This window comes from Diplodia seriata (genome assembly GCF_021436955.1).
Source record: "Diplodia seriata strain FDS-637 chromosome Unknown scaffold_5, whole genome shotgun sequence".
Taxonomy (NCBI): domain Eukaryota; kingdom Fungi; phylum Ascomycota; class Dothideomycetes; order Botryosphaeriales; family Botryosphaeriaceae; genus Diplodia; species Diplodia seriata.
In genome coordinates, this window is record NW_027117312.1 from 2,193,387 (window position 1) to 2,211,021 (window position 17,635).

The 17,635-nt window shown below is 56.2% G+C and overlaps 4 protein-coding genes and 2 non-coding genes across 6 annotated transcripts; 2 read left to right on the forward strand and 4 right to left on the reverse strand.

The window, feature by feature from the left end:
* Positions 1 to 2,698: 2,698 nt before the first annotated feature.
* On the reverse strand, positions 2,699 to 2,805 carry SLS55_005650. The gene has a single exon. It is a non-coding gene; the product is annotated as a tRNA-Met (tRNA).
* A 355-nt stretch (positions 2,806 to 3,160) lies between these two features.
* On the reverse strand, positions 3,161 to 3,267 carry SLS55_005651. Its single transcript has one exon. It is a non-coding gene; the product is annotated as a tRNA-Val (tRNA).
* Positions 3,268 to 4,498: 1,231 nt separating this feature from the next.
* SLS55_005652 (uncharacterized protein) lies at positions 4,499 to 4,840 on the forward strand (the record flags this gene model as incomplete). Its single annotated transcript, XM_066777096.1, has 3 exons — positions 4,499 to 4,568; positions 4,635 to 4,714; positions 4,772 to 4,840. 3 exons carry the CDS (start codon positions 4,499 to 4,501, stop codon positions 4,838 to 4,840), a joined length of 219 nt encoding a protein of 72 aa, XP_066632938.1.
* A 2,308-nt stretch (positions 4,841 to 7,148) lies between these two features.
* wsc1 (Protein SLG1) lies at positions 7,149 to 7,954 on the reverse strand (the record flags this gene model as incomplete). Its single annotated transcript, XM_066777097.1, has 2 exons — positions 7,149 to 7,669; positions 7,726 to 7,954. 2 exons carry the CDS (start codon positions 7,952 to 7,954, stop codon positions 7,149 to 7,151), a joined length of 750 nt encoding a protein of 249 aa, XP_066632939.1.
* Positions 7,955 to 11,772: 3,818 nt separating this feature from the next.
* Positions 11,773 to 14,465, forward strand: SLS55_005654 (uncharacterized protein; the record flags this gene model as incomplete). The annotated part of the gene is made up of 2 exons (XM_066777098.1): positions 11,773 to 12,100; positions 12,160 to 14,465. The coding sequence occupies 2 exons, from the start codon at positions 11,773 to 11,775 to the stop codon at positions 14,463 to 14,465; spliced, it is 2,634 nt and encodes an 877-aa protein (XP_066632940.1).
* A 663-nt stretch (positions 14,466 to 15,128) lies between these two features.
* SLS55_005655 (uncharacterized protein) lies at positions 15,129 to 17,037 on the reverse strand (the record flags this gene model as incomplete). Its single annotated transcript, XM_066777099.1, has 4 exons — positions 15,129 to 16,261; positions 16,321 to 16,537; positions 16,586 to 16,708; positions 16,762 to 17,037. The coding sequence occupies 4 exons, from the start codon at positions 17,035 to 17,037 to the stop codon at positions 15,129 to 15,131; spliced, it is 1,749 nt and encodes a 582-aa protein (XP_066632941.1).
* Positions 17,038 to 17,635: the final 598 nt, after the last annotated feature.

The following is a 17,635-nucleotide window of genomic DNA, read 5'->3' on the forward strand; positions in this document are numbered from 1 at the left end:
TGAAGATCATGAGGCGGCGCGACATGGTGCTCAGAGATATCACGTTGTCGTCGGGGATTGTTACGTTCAAGGTATCATGTTTGGAGAGGCAGTACCAACAAAGTCACATGAACATTATGCTTTCCTCAAGTAGCTCTTTGTGTCCAATATCAATCATATCGATCCAATCTTATCATTCCAATTTTCAGACCGTTGAAGTGGATGCGCCTATCAGCATGGAAGTCGACGGCCAGTCCACAGCTTGTTGACATGTAGTTATAATCTATACTATCTGCAACCTCCTCCACGTACGACCATAGGTCGCAGAATATAGGGCTTCCCGTCCGCTCAGCCGTACTCAAGCTGCGAACCGGCCGATTAGTACTCAAGTGGGTGACCATTGGGGAATCCCGGCTGTTGTACGTTTTGTGTTTTTTTTGCTCCTCCGTGGGTCACTATTTCGGGCCGAGCGGCATTCTTTTTTTGCATGCCGGGCTTCAACCGAGCCTTCGTTCTTCTAGAAATCATGATGGCTGTGTTTGAAGAAGGATGGAGTGTTTGTGACTTCAAGGTTTCAAGATTTGTTGTGACGGATCAGCCAGGGTGGCAAGGTGATGATAGTCTTGCGTCTTGTACATACCTGCATCGTGTCGTGACCTTTGAATGGGGTAGTGTACAGATTTTATGAATATGTGCAAATCGATGATTGGGCAAAACTTTGGGGGACGTCAAGGCCGTAGACACTTGAAAGGTTCTGGGCGCTTCACTGGCTCGACATTATTTGCCGAGTCTTACAGCGACGGTTATCAAGATCAAGGTCGTCTGCAGTATACGGTACCCGTACAAACATGAGAGAATGAACAACAAGCTGAAGGTATTTCTTAATGATAATGTTATTTTCCAACTACTTGATTTTCTAATCTGAAGCGGGATCCCACCAAAGTGCAACATGGGATGGAATATGTTCGTCAGTGATTTAGTCCTACAGTTCCACATAGTAAGAACAGTAGGGTGGAGTAGACGCGGCCCTGCTAGAAGCCTATTTTGCTCTTCCACTGATTGATGAAGTATGCTTCAGGGCCATGGGAAGGACGCAAGATGCAGGCAAATCGTGGGGTTTGAATGGAGATCATGATGAGATTGGTCTTACGAACCTTGGTTAGATGATGCACAGAGCTAACGGCCAACTCGCATTGTGCGTGGCGTGGTACAAAGGACAAGTGCCAAAGTTATACAGTGAATAGAGTGATGCCATCTTGCAGGATGCCAAGAGGACAGACGGGCATAATTCTGTCTGGCGGTCTCTTTCTCCACGTTTCAGAATGACCTACCGTTGGTGGTGGAGCAAGGCTGTGCTGTAGGGCAGAGACCGGCGGGGTCTTTGTGGTGTCACCGCGAAGTTCATTGGCTACGATACGATGGCCGTAGCTTCCAAGACTGCCGCTGCCACAGCCGCCCAGATGGGCTCTTGACAACACGAAATGCGCAGTTCATACCGCGCATGTCGCACTGAGCACCGCATCGTGAGCCTTTCTCCACGTGGCAGGCCGGTGGTCATTGATCCAGGGTGGCTTTTCGCAGATGAAGTGCAAAAATCCGGTGCGGTGGTGACAGCGGACGCCTGATCGCCGGTCATTACGACACACCGGAGCTGATTTGATGCCTTGATGGCCATACAACACGGGGCGTCTGCGTGTCGGTGACGCCCTCGGACATACGATGGTGGCGGCAGCGGTGGTTTGCGGTGCGACCTCGCGGCGGCGCGTGCCAGCCTACCGCTCGGTTGGGCTCGTTCTTCGTCGTCGCTCGACGGTGAGATCGGCGTCAGGGCCTCCATCTGCAACGGCGGCGGTTGGTGCTTTGTGGCAGCTGTTGCGGACGACGGGTTATGCGCGGTCGCGGCTGAAGGCTGCCATGTGGGGATGGGGCCAGCGGTTATGACAATGCCCATGACAATCTGCCGAGAGGCGGCCTCACGTGGAGCCGATATATCCGAGGTTGTGGTGGGTGAGCGCTTCGGTGCGTCCGCATGACTGCGTGGGTTTTCCCGTATGAGGATGGGCGGTGCTCTTGGCTCGGTGACGATCTCGCTTCATTGAGGGCGTTGGCTCGAGATCTGCGACATGAGTGCCGTGGCCTTACGAGTCAAACTGGCTCTTGCGGGAGGCCGACCACGTCAGCGCGCTCTGCTCGACCGTGGTGAGGAGCTTCGCCGCCCGCTGCACCGATCTTGGGTATGGGCAACACGCCATGAGCGGCGGTGCAGGGCTGGGGTCGATGACGGTGTTCTCCAAAGAAGGCGTGTTTGATCGTCAGCGTGGGCGAGAGGGCAGGCAGATTGGCTTGGCCATGGCGTGGAGATGTGGCCGATGAGGTTGAAGGGCGCAGTGCGAGTTTGAAATTCTGCGGAGGATAAGAGCCGCCGATCGCTAAAGGCTTGGCGCCCGCTTCCACGCTTTCTGAGACGCGCGAGAGCAAAAAGGCATTGCTTTGCTAGCCGGACTCCGAGCCGAAGCTTGTGTCTTCCGGGGACATCCATGGCGTCCAGCGCGGCGCAAATTTGTTGAGTCCGGAGCAGAAAATCAAAGTGGCATCGCCGTGATACTCTGTGCCCCGCTTTTGGTGGCCCGCACAGCCCGCTTGATTTCCGCCATCCACCATCCCAACCATACAACAACATGGCAAAAAGAATGCCAGCCCCGTCAAAGAGCAAAATAAATGTCCCTACGCAGAATCGAACTGCGGACCTTCGGATCACCTCCTCTGAGAGGAAGTCACACTATCGCAGTATGAGACCGACGTCATAACCGACTAGACCACAGAGACTGTGTGAAGGCCTGTGACCTTCTCTGTTAGGATGCCAGAGACATCCTAGTCGTGGGGTGGTCGCTGGCTTACTGTCTTTATGACCTCTACGCGTTGCAGCAAAGTGGGACAGGGAGGAAGGAGGGGGACATGAATGTGCCTGATCAGTGTACAAAATTGAGTCTATCAAGTTCCATGAACATAGCCCAGCGTTCGTTTAAGAAATGTAGGGCAGGCGGAGAACCCCACCGTGAGCAGGGACCGAAAAACATACCTCAGAACTGTATGCACAGGCGGACCGCTGCACTATTTACTTCGGGGAAAAAAAATTATCCCCAACTTTGCCATGCTGTGCGTGCGCTAACAAAAGAAATCTTACGACGGCCGAGGTTTGAACTCGGGACCTTCAGTGTGCAGGAGCGTTGCGTTAGACGCATTGCAACCTGTTAGACTGACGTGATAAACCAACTACACCACCATCGCTGACTATGAATAAATATTCAGCAGTTTTATTTATCTTCTAAACAACTGCGAGTTGACAGGGTGGTTGCAAAAGCAACTAGCACTCGCCAGTGTACGAAAGGATGAACTCTTACGTAACCTACTATTTTACCTCGAAATGTGGGCGGCTTCTCGGCAAGCATATGCAGCATGGTCGGCTCGTTTATGCTTAAGCCATCATTCAGCCTGCCAGGACACGAGGGAGACGGGCTTAGGCACACCGCGAAGCAAGGCACGAGCTTCACCAGACGAGGTGGCGCAACGGGCGTCGGCATGGAAAAAAAGGGCGATCGCAAGCATCCAGTGTTTCTGAAAATAGATGCATTCGATATATTGGCGCCAAATATTGCCTGCCGAAACCAGGGTTATGATAAAGAATGTCAGAGTTACCGGAAAGCATCACCACGGAATCAGATAATTCTTGGAAGACATCATACCAGGGCCGCTGTGTCACACGAACAGTCGCAAGCAAGGGCGATTCGACGGTTGTTGATGCCTGGCGAGCGTGAGAGCTTCAGTGACAGCAAACTCGGACCTGATTTTTCAGATAGCCTAATCAAGATCGATTCGAGCGTTTGCGGCAAGCCATTGTCCAAGTAAGCCGAGCGATTGGACCAGATCCCGACTAGTCGTCATCGGCAGCGGCGATAATCCCCCAACCAATCGTTCATGCTTTGTGTCCAGAATCCTACTCGATAACAAGTGACCTCACCAGTGGCGTCATGTCTGCGACAACCATGAGTTGCAACCATGCCTCTCATCGCAGAAATCCGGGGCGGCTGTGCCGGCATCCGGTCAACTGTGCCTGAACAAGCGGGGCAGTGGGCAGAAGCGCAGAGGGGAGAGGTTCGTCACGCTGCAGCGAACCGGTGCAGCAGCTAACCGGATGGCGGTAGGACTATTCGAGGATCAGGGTCCTGGAATCCGGCGCCCGATGATGTCATGCTACGTTATCCTTCAGCTGCCCGCTCCCGTCCCCCAAACGCACCAGCTCGCAACTCTGGCGTACACTAACCGGTTCTCTCTGATCTTGTGCCAAGTTTTCTAGAAGGCCGTACCCGGGATAGCGGGATGCGTCGTCGAAGAATAGCAACGTCGTGCTAAGGCTGGAGGTGTATATAAGACGGCCAAAGTCCCAACTTGACAGCAACCATTACACTCCATCATCCACAACCACTTTTCCAATCAAACAAACATCTCCAACACCTTCATCATGGACAAGCTCGGCTCTTCCTCCAACAACAAGGCCTCCGGCAACCAGAACGAGGACTACCTCGACAAGGGTGCGTTCACTTCAACAACTCCTCCATACTCGCTACCACAGAAACTAATCCTCTGCTCCATTATAGGCCTTGACGCTGCCGAGAAGAAGTGGGGCGGCTCGATGGGCGAGGACACGCAGAAGCACAGGGCCGTGAACGAGAAGATCGTACGTCCTCCAACCAAACCTTATCTCTATCTGCAGTGCTGACATGTCCACGCGCAGACCGACGGCATCCGTGACAAGTTCGAGAGCGCCACCGGCAAAGACGTTCCCGACAAGTTCTCCAACTAACGAGAGGGGACCCAAATCTCCAATTGTAATATGGCACGACGTTAACGAGATACACCCACCTGTTGTAATGATAAGCGCACGTCCTACACAGGCCGCCCGTCACCGGGCGCGATCAATAGTAATTTAAGAAACCTGCAATCCAATCTCACGCTCTCCCAACGTCTGCAAGCACGTGCAGGCGGCAAGGAAGTGTAATGTGCATCTGCAAATCCGTGTGCCTGATCATCGTCATTTCACTACGTTTCGGCCGCTACTTTCCACCAGCCCACCCTTTCTCGTCCCCTTCCCCACGATATGTGGAAATCCAAAACCGGCACCAGCCACACTCGAGATTTCGTAAGAGACTGTGCAAAACCTGCCTAAATCTTCCACGCCAGAATTGTGAACCCGACCGTGCACAAAATGACGCCGCTAATCTCTCGTGGGCGCAGCAGCGCCGAGCTCACCGGTATTGCTGGGCACCAAGGATTTTGTTGCCTTGTGGCTGATACTCGAGTCGCTCGCCTCATCCCTCCTCGTCTGACACATGCCGCACCTCTCCTCTCCCATCACGAGGTTTGAACGGAGAGAGAGAGGGAGGACGACCAGTACCGTGCGCCCGAATCTTCCCGTCTTCCCTTGCGTTGCTCTTACTCGGGAAGCGAGATGGGCGACAACCACTATGGGCATTCTATTAGATCTCCTGCACATCTCCAGCAACACCAGCGTCTCATCGCGATCCTTGCCCCATAGAAAAGGAAAGGCAGCAGAAGGTGATGGTGAGAGAGGAGGCAAGAGCAGTAGTAGGAGAATACCAAGGGAAAAAAAAACCAAGAAAGAATGAAATAGACCGGCCTGGATGCTTATGGTGGTTGACACACGGACAATCTTTGAGACGAAAAAGACTCTCTCTCGTCGTCCAGCCGGGCAGGGGCCCCAACCCCGTCGCGTGTGATTGTTGCCAGTGCGTCCGAGGAAGAATAATGGTTGCGCATATCATTCGCCCGATTTTCGAACGGCACCGCATTGCGCTTGATTTTCCCCTACTCTGGCCCCCTCTGTCGCGGCGTGCACGCCAACCAGTCGTCACCCACATCTCCCGGCCCCCGTTGTCGCTGTCACCGCATCTCGCGCGAGGGCGGTTCAATGACATGCGGCAGATCCAATGTTACCCCGCCCTTGCTCGGTGAGACCGACGACATCCATCCGCAGTCCGGCCAAGAAGGCGGCTACCGTTGCGCAACGACTGGCTCCCAGTCAATCCTGCCCTACGGTACGCTACCGGGTGCGCCCATCTGCCAGGGCCAATCACAGCCTCATGGCACAACACTCTATCCTCACATGCCAGACGTCCTGCCGTCGAAAACATCGAAAAAATATTGCTATCAAAGGTTCTCCATTTCGTAGTTACAGCACATTCCGGGTATTGTGAATCCGACCGTACCCGGCGCTTTAACTTCCGAGTTTCGCGAGTATTGGTTAGATGTAGAATAGGGAAAAAAAAAAAAGCCTATGACAACCCCCACCCTACCGACACCATGCTGGGGATGATTCAGAATTGTAAGCAAATAATTAAACGCAAATAGTGGCCGAGGAAGATGCTTTCGGAGTCGTGTGCCAGCCACTTCCTCCACCACTACTCGGTCCACCGGTACAGAGAAAAGACTAGCAATGAAACCAGCTGACTTTAAGTTTTCTGCGCACCAAGCTGAGGTTGCCCACCGTTGCTTGGCGCGAGCTTCCATATCAGACCGCGGGTGATGGCGTCCGGGTTGATAGCGGGGGTGCCGACTCGGCATGCAAGGAGAGCAAGGTGGAGTAAGTGGCAGCAAGCAGCTGCCTCGGTCCAAGAAGTGAAAGCAGGGAGCAGTGGAAGAAAAGAGAGACCATGTGCCGAATGTCAAACGAGCCGCTTCCTGAACATAACGCCTTTCTACCCAGGCTGTGGGGAAATCTGAAGACCCCGAAAATATCTGACAGAGAAAGAGCACGCGACGTCATCATCGTCGAGAGCGAGGTATCGAATTGCGGGCTATTCTGCGCGTCAAGGCTTCCGAGTGGAGGAAGGCGTCGAGAACAGCCTCGGGTTAGATTCTCTCGTCAAGTACGTTTTACGCCGGTAGTGAAACCAAACAACCCAAGGACATAATACAAGAGACGACGACCAGTCATTCCTAGATTTGGAGATGATGTTGGCCAGAGGAGCGCGCGGAGGTGGAAATATGGCGAGAAGTCAAGTGATTCGAGGGAGATTCGTAATCGTGACAGCGCAGTCGTCTAGTCGTCGTCGGGATTTCTCACCTGTTACACTATGTCAGCAAGCCCGAGTCTAAGCAAATTTTTCACCCCGGCCGTCACGCACCTGGAGAATCCTTCTCGAGTAGTCCTGGTTGTCGGCGACGCTGCCGTTGCTCATTCTCCTCGCGAACGCAGGGTCAAGGATGGTGTCGTTGATGGCAGAGGTGCCGGGACCCTTTCCGCCCGCAACGAAGTTGTTCATGCTCTGGCGCTGGCGGTACTCGTCCTCGACTTGCTTTCTGCGCCTGTGCCTCAGGAACAGAATAACACCTCCTATGATTGCTGTCATGACGACGACACCGACAACGACGCCTGCGGCGATGCCGGCCTTGTTCGGCCCATCGGATTTCTTCTTGGCGGCCTCGCTGGCTTCGGCGCCCTTGGTGACGACAATGGTTTGGCCACCGCCAACAGTAACGACGACGGGCGTGCCCTGCGTGGAGCTGGAGGAGGATGATGATGATGAGGAAGATGAAGAGTCGCCGTCGTAGTAGTCGACCTCGTTGTTGTCGATACCGGTGAGAGCCACCTGCCAGTAGTTACGTCCACCACCTGTGCAATCCATCAGTATTGCCATCATTTCATCAAAACAGAGCGATAGTACGCACAGTTGTCTTGGGGGTAACCATTGCAAGGCGTGTTGCACTTGTCGTCATCAACCTTGGTGTCCTTCGCAGGAAGCACGTTTCCACAGAAGCAGTTGCTGCCGTTGACGAGAGCCATAACAGAATACTCCAGACCTACACAGATGGGCTGGCAGTTACCCGTGGTCTGGAAGGTGTACGATCCTTGGTCTTCCAGCGGCTCAGATGATGAGAAGCACCCCTTGGTCGACATGGCGTGAAGAGCGCCTGTGTAGGTCGGCGTCGCTGTCTGGGTCTTGGAACCGGGTTCGGGGTCCGCCACGACGGTGGAGAGAAGTGACGATGCCGCGATGGCGGCGAGGAACAGTTTTGAGGCCATGGTAGCGGACGAGGGCGCTGGCGGAGGGTAGAGGCAACTACGTCAAAATCTGACAGTCAGTTAGCCAGGGAGCAACGGCGGCACGATCGGAAGCCGTTGGAGGGCGAGCGAGTCGGTCGGCGACGTACGGTAGGGTCTGTTGCTGTTGATGAAGTCGCGTTCTGACCGCAGCAGCCTGGCTGCGAGCGCTGGTTGAGGGGAGGCCCTCGACGGGTCGTCGGTTCGGGTTCGTGTGGGTAGCTTCGGGCGTCACGCGTGACACACGGTCGGGTTCGCGGCTGGTCAGGAACGTCGAGGTATTATGCGAAGAACTGAAGTCGCGGTGACTTGAAGCTGAGAGCGAGAGTATCAACGGTGTCGTTCCAGCACAGCGCTCGGCGGAGGCTGAAACGCCAGGCGTTGGAATTGAAGGTCACGTCGGTCGGGTGGCCGTGGAATGTGTGTTTCAGCGGGCGGGCGTTTGATGGGCCCCTTTCCCGGACAGACTGAGGGCGCACGCGTTTCAAGGAGCGGGTGGGCAAAGAGCGTGGTGTCGTTGGCGGTGGGAGGGACAACGACAAGAGGGTTGGGTAAAGAACGTGGGCGGGAAGTTAACGGAAGGTGGACATGGCGATGCTGGCGAAGGTGGAGCAGCCGGGCAGCGCGAGGCGTGTCGCTACTGGCCGTCAGGAGAGGGCGCCGGCGGCAGCATGGAGGTTGCAATTTCGCGCGCACGCGCCAGAGCGCGCCCCTGTCTCGCAGCAGCACACCTTCCCGCCTGCATGAATTATTGCCCACCCTCGCGCCGTGCCTATTAATACGCGCATCCTCCGCGCTCCGCACTCCCTACGATCGCACGCGCAATGGCTGAGCCTGCGTGTGCAGACAGACCGGCGGTCGCTGGTTGCGCTCCCCAACAAGCCGCAACGGTCGGGAGGCGGCGACGCGCCGGGCCAAGGGTGACGCCGGGCTCGTCCACTTGTTTGACCACACCGAAACGGGGCTGATTGCCGCTGCGCGCCAGGGTGCAGCGGCGCCAGCTGGGCAGCTAATGCAGGAACCGGCTGCACAGCACAAGCGCAGGCACGTGAGATGGCACTGCATAACTCTACCAGCCCCGAGTGCAATGCACAGTACTACTGTGCTCCCCTCCCGCCAGCTAAGAACGACGCCTGCGCCCCCGGGCCTTCCGCAGGCGACCGCGACCGCGGCCGCGCCCTCTCTCCAGCATTCCGCCGTGCGATCGCGCTGCCGTCCCTGAAGATCGTGCGGGCGAGGCTCGCAGTCCGTCTGCCGTCAGGGCGCGCACCGCTGCTTCAGCCTTAGGCCGCCCGTTCACGTTGCAGCCCGCCCACGCCGGCCAGAACGGACGGTACGGTAGGGAAGCGCGGCCGCCTTCTCCACGCACGCATGCAAGGCGCCTGCCGGATCTCCGTCCACGGCCCCAGGCTCCCAGGCCCGCCGTTTCCAGCAGGGGAGCAGCCGCTCCTTCGCCGTTGTGGATGTGCTTGTACCGCCAGACCTCGGAAACCGGCGGCGACGCGAGCCCGAGCGAAAGTGGTCAAAGTTGAGCTGCCAGCTTGCCTCCGCCGAGCCATCCGCGAGCCGCCTGCGCCGCCGGCCGTCTAGCTCTCCAAACACGAGCCTGGGCGTGCGAGGCTGCCTGGCTGGTGGCCGGCCGCTGAGCAGCGCTTTCTTTTTCCGCTACGCCTGATTCAGCGCCTGCGGGGAGGCCCTCGTCCTGCCCAGAGTCCAGACTCGACCCTAGAGCCGATCGTCTTGCGTAATCAGTGCACCCGTGAGTGCGTTGCCCGTTCTGTCCTTCCACTTTGCTCGCAGTGGTTCTATAAAAATCCCCCGACGATCACGCCGAGGCATCTCTCCACCCTGACTGGGCTCGCGCGGGATACGGTTCCCCAGACCGTCCCGCCGGGTCGGCTGAATATGCCCCGTGGCAGACGCGTAGTCGTCAGCAGCCCGGTCCCAGCACATGCGTCTTTTTCGAGCGGTCTCAAGCTTCCTGGCTTCCAGACGCTTGGCTCAGGAGGGACAACTCAGCCGCGTGTCGTATGCTTTGGGAAGCCCGTTTCTCCCTCGATGTTGGATCGGTTTCAAGCCAGCAGGAAAGAGGATGGGTCCGCGAACGCTCTCTTTCGCCGCGTCCGGCTGTCTCCCGTCAAACGCGCCGCTCGTACCCACAGGTTTCTAACGAGAGTGAGGAATTCCACCCGATGACTGAATCAACGACCGGCGGTATGAACGAAGATGAAGATCAAGATCCGACCTTACCACCAGAAGACCCCTTCTTTCACCGCGGCGCTCACACTCTCGCGTGGGCAGCCAACCCGACAGCCAACCCGTTTCCTGTTTCCGACGACTACTACAACGCGGCTCCATTCATGCCGATGAATTGTACAAAGTAGAGCAAACTTGGAGTGATGGAGTCGCATTCTCCACATCTCTCTCCAAATGATCAGCTATACTCGCTATCTACCAGCGTTAATTGGGGACAGGAGACCATTGAGGTTATTGTTGACACCACTCTTCATTTCTTCCACCAGCACTTCGCCCGTTCCTGAGGATTTTAACTCTCCCGAGGGATAAGCTCGTCGATATGCTGGAGCGCGGGTGTAACATGTCGGCAACGCTTTTGACGCTTCTACTTCATGGCATCCCATTCTCGGTGGGAAGCTTTTGCATATTCATACACCACCGTCTACACCAATTCTCGGACGACAATGTCAAAGCGCAAAGCGTTCTGATTCCTACTACCAAGGAGCAATATGTTACGCAGTTACGACTCGCGTGGGCAGCCAATCCGACAGCCAACCCGACAGTCAACTTTTTTACCCAACCCGTCAGTCTCATCGTCGGCAATTGTTCCGCATGAGTTGCGTGGCTCGGATTCGAATAGAGACGCCTTAGCGGGTTCCTATAGGGATGAATCGGCCTTCACGGCGAACCCTGCAACCCAGTCCCAGCTCCAGGATTAGTCTCCTCCAGCGCCAGAGAGGGAGACAGAGCAAGATGAAGATGAAGAGGATGAGGAAACAGATTCTGCTCGAGGCTGGGTCGGCAAACTGCACCCCTTAGCTTCCAATTTCAGGTACGATGCGAAAATGGCACCGATGCATGTTAACTCCCGGTACTTCCCCGTAGATTTGACATTCTTTATCATCGAATGTCCGGTAGTGTGCGGAGCAGTGTTCCTCAAGCAGCGCCGTTCCACTAGGGGCAGACTCTCCCCAGCTTCCTATCGCCTGGTGGGCAGTGATAAACAGCGATGGAGTTTTTACAAATGCGAAGCTAGTTGGTCACGCTGCAAGTTTCCCGGCTGCGACAGATTTAGAGGAGATTTACTGGGCAGGCCGAACAATGTGGAACGTTGAGATGGTTACGTACGGACGAGAGAATACCGTTATGTACAAGGAACGGAAGATAAGGCGAGGTGGCTAAGGAAGATGGCGCCGAAGGAAGAGAAGGCGGAGGCATAGGCGAAGGTTTTCGTTTACGAGCGGAAGGAGTATGTATATGCATGTGGATTTTTAGTGCTATTCGTTGAGGTAGAAGAATGAGCTGCGTAAATGAAGTGACATGATTGGCTTATCTTATCTTACGTGCTGACAAAACTCAGCGAGTTACGCCGCACTCTCCAACATCGGCCGGCGTCCACAAGCTTGCGCGTGCGCGCATGAAGTCACCGTTCACCGTTCATGCCCCCCAGGACGCCTGCCTGCCGCAGAGCAGTGCACCGTACCGTCCTTCGACACGTGCAGCCCATCTGGATCACCGATGATCTCCTCGCCGATGCCTTCCACCGTTTCCTTAACGTCTCCGACGCGAATCACAAGCGCTATGGCAGCAACGTCCCAGGACCATTGGAGGCTAGGAGAAGAGCTTCGAAGAGGCGTATGATGGGTCTCGCGCCTGCAAGCCCGGCATTTGGCCCTGACATTGGCGCGTTGTTCGGTCCGGACAAGTTGCACCAACCTTGGGGTTGGAAACCTCCAAAGACAGCCGAGCAGTCGTTGAGCTGGGAGAGTACGTCCGGGCACGGGTAACTTGGCCTCACAAGGCCCTGCTGCTAATGCACTTTCTAGAATCACCTCCGGCTATACCGCAATGGCTATCCGATTACAACGGTTCCGCTGAGAAAGGGCAACCTCGCATTCCAGACCCTATTGACGAATACCGTCGCCGCCTCGCCTGCGTCCGCGATGTAACTGATTTGGAAATGCTTTGGTTGGAGATTGGAGCTGAGCCACAGTATAGCGCTCTGTTCAGCCAAATGGCCAATACGCATTTCCTGGACATGCTCAAATCACCCAACATCATCAAAACACCCAACACCCTGATCCTGAAACCAAAAACACAACCTCACTACGAAGCGCTCTTGGGATTTCTGCGGAATCCAAAGCTGAACGTCCCGGAAGCACGAAACTTCAAAACAGTCATCGATGTTGCAATTCAGGATGGCATGGACCCCCAACACCTCGGCCAGCTCATCGATAGCATTCGCGACTCGCTCAGACTTGGAGCAATGTTACCTTCGGAATTGCGCAAAGTCGTGGACAGCATACCCTCACTATGCGCCAAAGTCTTTCCGGACCCTGCTGTGGCTAATGATTGGCAACTTGCTGCGTACTGGGCAATATGGCGGGGCATGACATCCTGCAGGATCTTACCAGTAGATCATTTCGGCACTTCCATCGTCCGCAAAATAGTTGAGTCTTTGCTGGTCCTGGACACGCCCCCGAAAGTCAAGGGTATTGCAAAGCCTAAGAGGCTGCGGCCTAGCGACGCTGCGGACCCCGTGCTCTTCCGTCTAGAAATGTACCGACGTCTCTGGCCAACCAGTGATTATGCCAGACCCGACGACCTTGCTGCACACCTTGTCTCCTGGATCCGAAAGCTGAGAAAGCTTGACATATGCGGCTCTAATTGCACGTCCGATGGATTGGGCTGGCACGTCATCAAAAGCGTGGTACAATCCATGAGCTCGAGAAAAGTGCGAGAAGTCATCACAGAGGCTACTGCACTACTCCTGCCTTCGAAAGATGGCGTTGCCCTGGATCGAGAGACGCAGAATACCGTTCGGCTCTGGTTCTCCTGCATCTCCCAAACTAGTCATTTTCAACATCCTACCACTGGTCACTTTGACATCTTTGCGACACGCCCTGCACTTGCTGGCCGCATCGACCCGGTTTCGGCCATTCCCTGCCTTGAGTGTTTCCCCATTGACAAAATCTATCAATTCTGGACGCGCTATTGGTTGCTTCAATATGTTGAAAAAGACTTGGGAGACAAGAAGAAGAAGAAGAAGAAGAAGCATCGGATGGAGGAGGCACAACGTGCTTTGAACTCGCGGATGAAGCAACTAGACAGCGCCGAGGATCCGAGGGTCGCTCTCTTCTTCAATGCCGTTGTGATTCTCAATGGCATAGGGTTGCCCTACAAGTCGGCACTTTCGAAGATCGTAGAGTTCGTCGTGGCTATGTACGGCCCCGACGTCGCACACGACCTGCACACGAGACTAGTCCTTGCACGACTTCCCATAGATCCTCGCTCCAGCGGGGCCGTGATCGAAGCAATGAGTGAGGTAAACCCTCGACAGGCGCTAAAGTTCTTCAAAGCCATCCCCGACGTCTCGCTCAGCCTCTGTCCGCGACTACCCCTCAGCCTCATCGAACACGGTTCCCTGCCGCGCGACGAGCTCTTCGCCCTGCTCAATCGCAACGACCCACTCGCCCGGGTGCCGCCCGAGCACCGTCACACCATGACGAACAGCCTCTCCACCCTCCGCGTCGAACTTGTCCACATCATCGCTCACGCCTACGCCAACCAGACCGCCTTCCCGACCCGCCACCGCTTCCGCAACGTCTACTTCTGCTACCTCTGGCTGCGCGACCGCAAGGCGCCCCTGCAGCCGCTCCTCACGAAGGCCCTCGTCCGCGCGGCCATCACCGCGCCGCTCGAGAACCGCGAGTGGGTGTCGACGGTCAAGCTGCGCTGGGTGCTGCGCCTCGTGCGCGACATCGAGGGCGCCGACGTGGCGGGCGAGCTGGACCGCCTCGTCTGGCGCTGGCGCGGCGACGTCATCCGCGAGGCGCGCGCGCGCTGGGACGCCGCCGGCCTCTTCGCGCGCTTCGGCCCGTCGACGGTGACGATGGCGCGCCGCGCGGGCCTGTTCGACGGCAGCCGCCCGACGTGGCGGCGCTGCTACCGCAAGTGCGTCATGAACGCCGGCTTCCGCGCGCCCAAGTGGGTCAGGAGGGTGAGGTTCCAGCAGAGGGGGACGAAGGGGGCCCGCAGGATCTGGGGCAGGCTGGACAGGGGGATGGGCGGGAATAACGGATGGTGGAGGCCGTACAGCCCGTGGAAGTGGCGGCCGCTGGAGGCGTACTAAGGACGGGAGGGTTTGCGGTGACCCGTGAGTGGTCTCTTTGCCCGGATGCCTTCTCTGCATTGGTCAGGGCAGCCGTGAGATAGGCGGGACAATGATGGAGAGCTCGATCATGACAGTATATTAGCGTTGAAAGAATTCGTACAGAGAATTTCGAAAAGAATACCAGATTCGAAGCGGACCGCTGCCGGCCGCATTTTTAGACTCAATTTCACCTCGCGTGACATGTGCTACTCAAACGGTATACCTTGCACCGCTTGGGTATAGTCGTAAGAGCGGATGGAGCAGAAAAGAGTCCTACATTCGAAACTTTTAATGAGTGCCCAGTTTGCACTTGAAATTTCCCGGAGTCGCACTGATCAACGCCTCCCGGCGATAATAGTGGCACGGTGGAAGATCAAAGTATTGGGCCATCGTTATGGGTTGTCAGGAGTGAGGAGAATATTACGAGAAGGGTTTCCAGAACACTGCAACAACGAAAACCAGAGAGCTAGTAATGCCCAGCAACGCACAAAGGCCGAGTCCACTTTCACCATGCGACGCCAATGATGCAGTTTTTGAGGTCAGGGGTAACATGCATATCCATCATCAATTCATATTTACAAGATTACATATAGACTTTACATCCTTGATCTCTCCCATGATCCGTTCATCTTCGCCACAGCTCTACCTGTTGTACACAGAAGTAGCGTAATCCTTGAACAGCTTCATTCCAGCAGCCCTGTACGTATCAGGCTCCATGTAGCTGGTGACGTTGGCGTGGAAGACGATATCCTTGGGGTCGGCAACGTCGTAGGGTGTCCACTTCTCGACGGTGGCATTGCCCTGGCGGTTGTAGCCGTTGGGGTCAAGGTCGACGAAGAAGCTGGCCCAGGAGGCGCTCATGAACTTGGCGAGGTCGACATAGTTCTGACCACGGTTCTCGAAGGGCTTGGACGAGATGGGCGGGTTGTAGCCAGTGCCGAGGATGTTGTTAAAGACGAAGGCCACCTCCTGGAAGTGAGCGGCCGCTGAGGCGCCGTTGGGGATGGCATTGAAGCGGAAGCAGTACGCCGAAAGGCCATGCTCCGCCCAACGCTCACATGTCAACCGGCGGTTGCCGACGAAGTACTGGTCGCCGTAGTAGGCCGCGCTACGCCGGTACTGAGGACCCTCTGGCGCGCCATAGCGGAAGTCAGGGGGCAGGAAACCCAGCGGTGGTGAGCCTGGAATACCCTCGGCAGGAATGTCCGGGTAGGCCGCAAGAATTGCGGACGTGAAATTGGAGGGAATGCCAGAGGCTGTGGGCTCGCATGAGTCCGGGTTATTCTTCTTATTAGCGGAGGGACGGGCAGACGTACACAGGAGCGTCTTTACGAAATCATCAGTGGAGTTGATGCCTTGGGGCCCAAAGCTCACGCCCTCGTCTGAGTTTGCTCCGATGATGATGGGAACCTTAACAAAGTCGCCCTTGACAAGCTGCTCTGAGGTCTTGCCTGCAATGAAATCGTAGTCAATGGCTGGCCCCCAGCTCTGCAGTGCAGTCTGGTTGATGACGGCGTTCAAGTCGTCGTAAGACAGAGAGCGCAGGCAGGTAAGGCTGTCAGTGGAGTTGGAGCAGCCAGTCTGCGAAAGGAGCGTGTCGTATCTCTCCTGGAAGCCAGTGCTGTCATTGAGGGCAGAGTAGTAGACAGGAGAGCCAGACTCCATGATGGCGCCACGGAATAAACTGTCGTCACGCCCATTGTAGGCAGTCAGCTGGAAACCGACGGAAGACCCACCGGCGGACTCTCCGAAGATGGTAACCTTCTCGGGGTCACCTAAAGTTGATTAGCGACGTAATTTCACGAGAGATGGAAGAAAATGGGGGACAGCGTACCGCCAAAGGCAGCAATGTTTTCCTGAAGCCACTGAAGGGCCAGGCGTTGATCGCGAAGACCAAGGTTGGTGTTGCCAGACTCTTGAACAGCATTGCCGTTCAGGAAACCCCAGGCACTAAGGCGGTAGTTGGTTGAGACACCAATAAAAGGCTTTCCAATCTCGACACCGTTCTGGACGATGAAGGACAAGTTGTACCGATGGTCGCCACCGCCACCCTGTTTGGAGATTAGCTAAAGTATGGACGTTGAACATTGGAAACGAACCTCCGTGTAGCCGCCGCCATGAATCCAGAAAGCCACGGGAAGAGATTGGTTCTCATAGCCGGCGGGTTTCACAACATTGAGGTACAGGCAGTCCTCGGAAATTTCGTAACCAAATTGGTCACTCTGCTCGCATTGTCAGTGAATTATTCGACGACAAGGTGAGAACCAAAACGTACACCGTAACCGATACACGAGGCGGCATAGTCGGTAGCTGACTTGGTGCCCTCAAAGCTGGTGTTGAGGGGCTGGGGCACGCTGAACCTAAGCTCGCCGACGGGCGGCTGGGCAAAGGGAACGCCGAGGAAGAAATCCTGGTCGTATTCGGCGTTGTGCACACCCTCAATAGTACCGTTCTTCACAGAAACAGTGGGAGCAGCAGAGCTGCGGTGGGCCGGAGCCGCAAGGGCGGCCTCAGAGGCAGCGAGCAAGATGGCACTGTAGCGGTAACGCATCTTGTTTGGGGAACGATGGAAAAGGCCGTTGGATCGGCTGGTGTTTCGAGAAACGGGGTAGCTGGGCTTTATAGCGGCAGGCTCAGGGCAATGATCATCGGCATGCAAAGGTGGTGCCGGTCGTGCATGTTGCAGTGGGCCGAAGTCGTGCCCCGGGGGAGGGCAAGTAGCACGGACGAGTCATTAGGCTATTGGGCTCGGGGTGATGACGAGACGAAGGCCGGGACGGGATGGCACGTCGAGAGGCGCACGGGGCGGGGCTGTGACTTGATCAAGGTCGCGCGCAAGGCGGAGGCGGAGAAGATGGAGATGGCAAGACGCCCCCTGCTGGAAAGGCAACTGCACCCCGGGTTTAACGACAGCGGCTAAGCGAGACGCTCCCCGCAATGACCAGGGCCCAAGATCTTCTCGGGCTGCGCTTCACCCCAGAGCCGACACGCGCCAGAGAGACGCAGCGCGCGCGCACTGCCGGTACGCCATCCTGCCGGCCGCAAGCCGCCACAACGGGCGCGCGATTCCCTGCCGCCGATTTGCAGATGCTGCCCGTCATGCGGTGGGTTTCTTGGCCTGCTCTTGGCCCGCAACCCCCGCCGTTTCT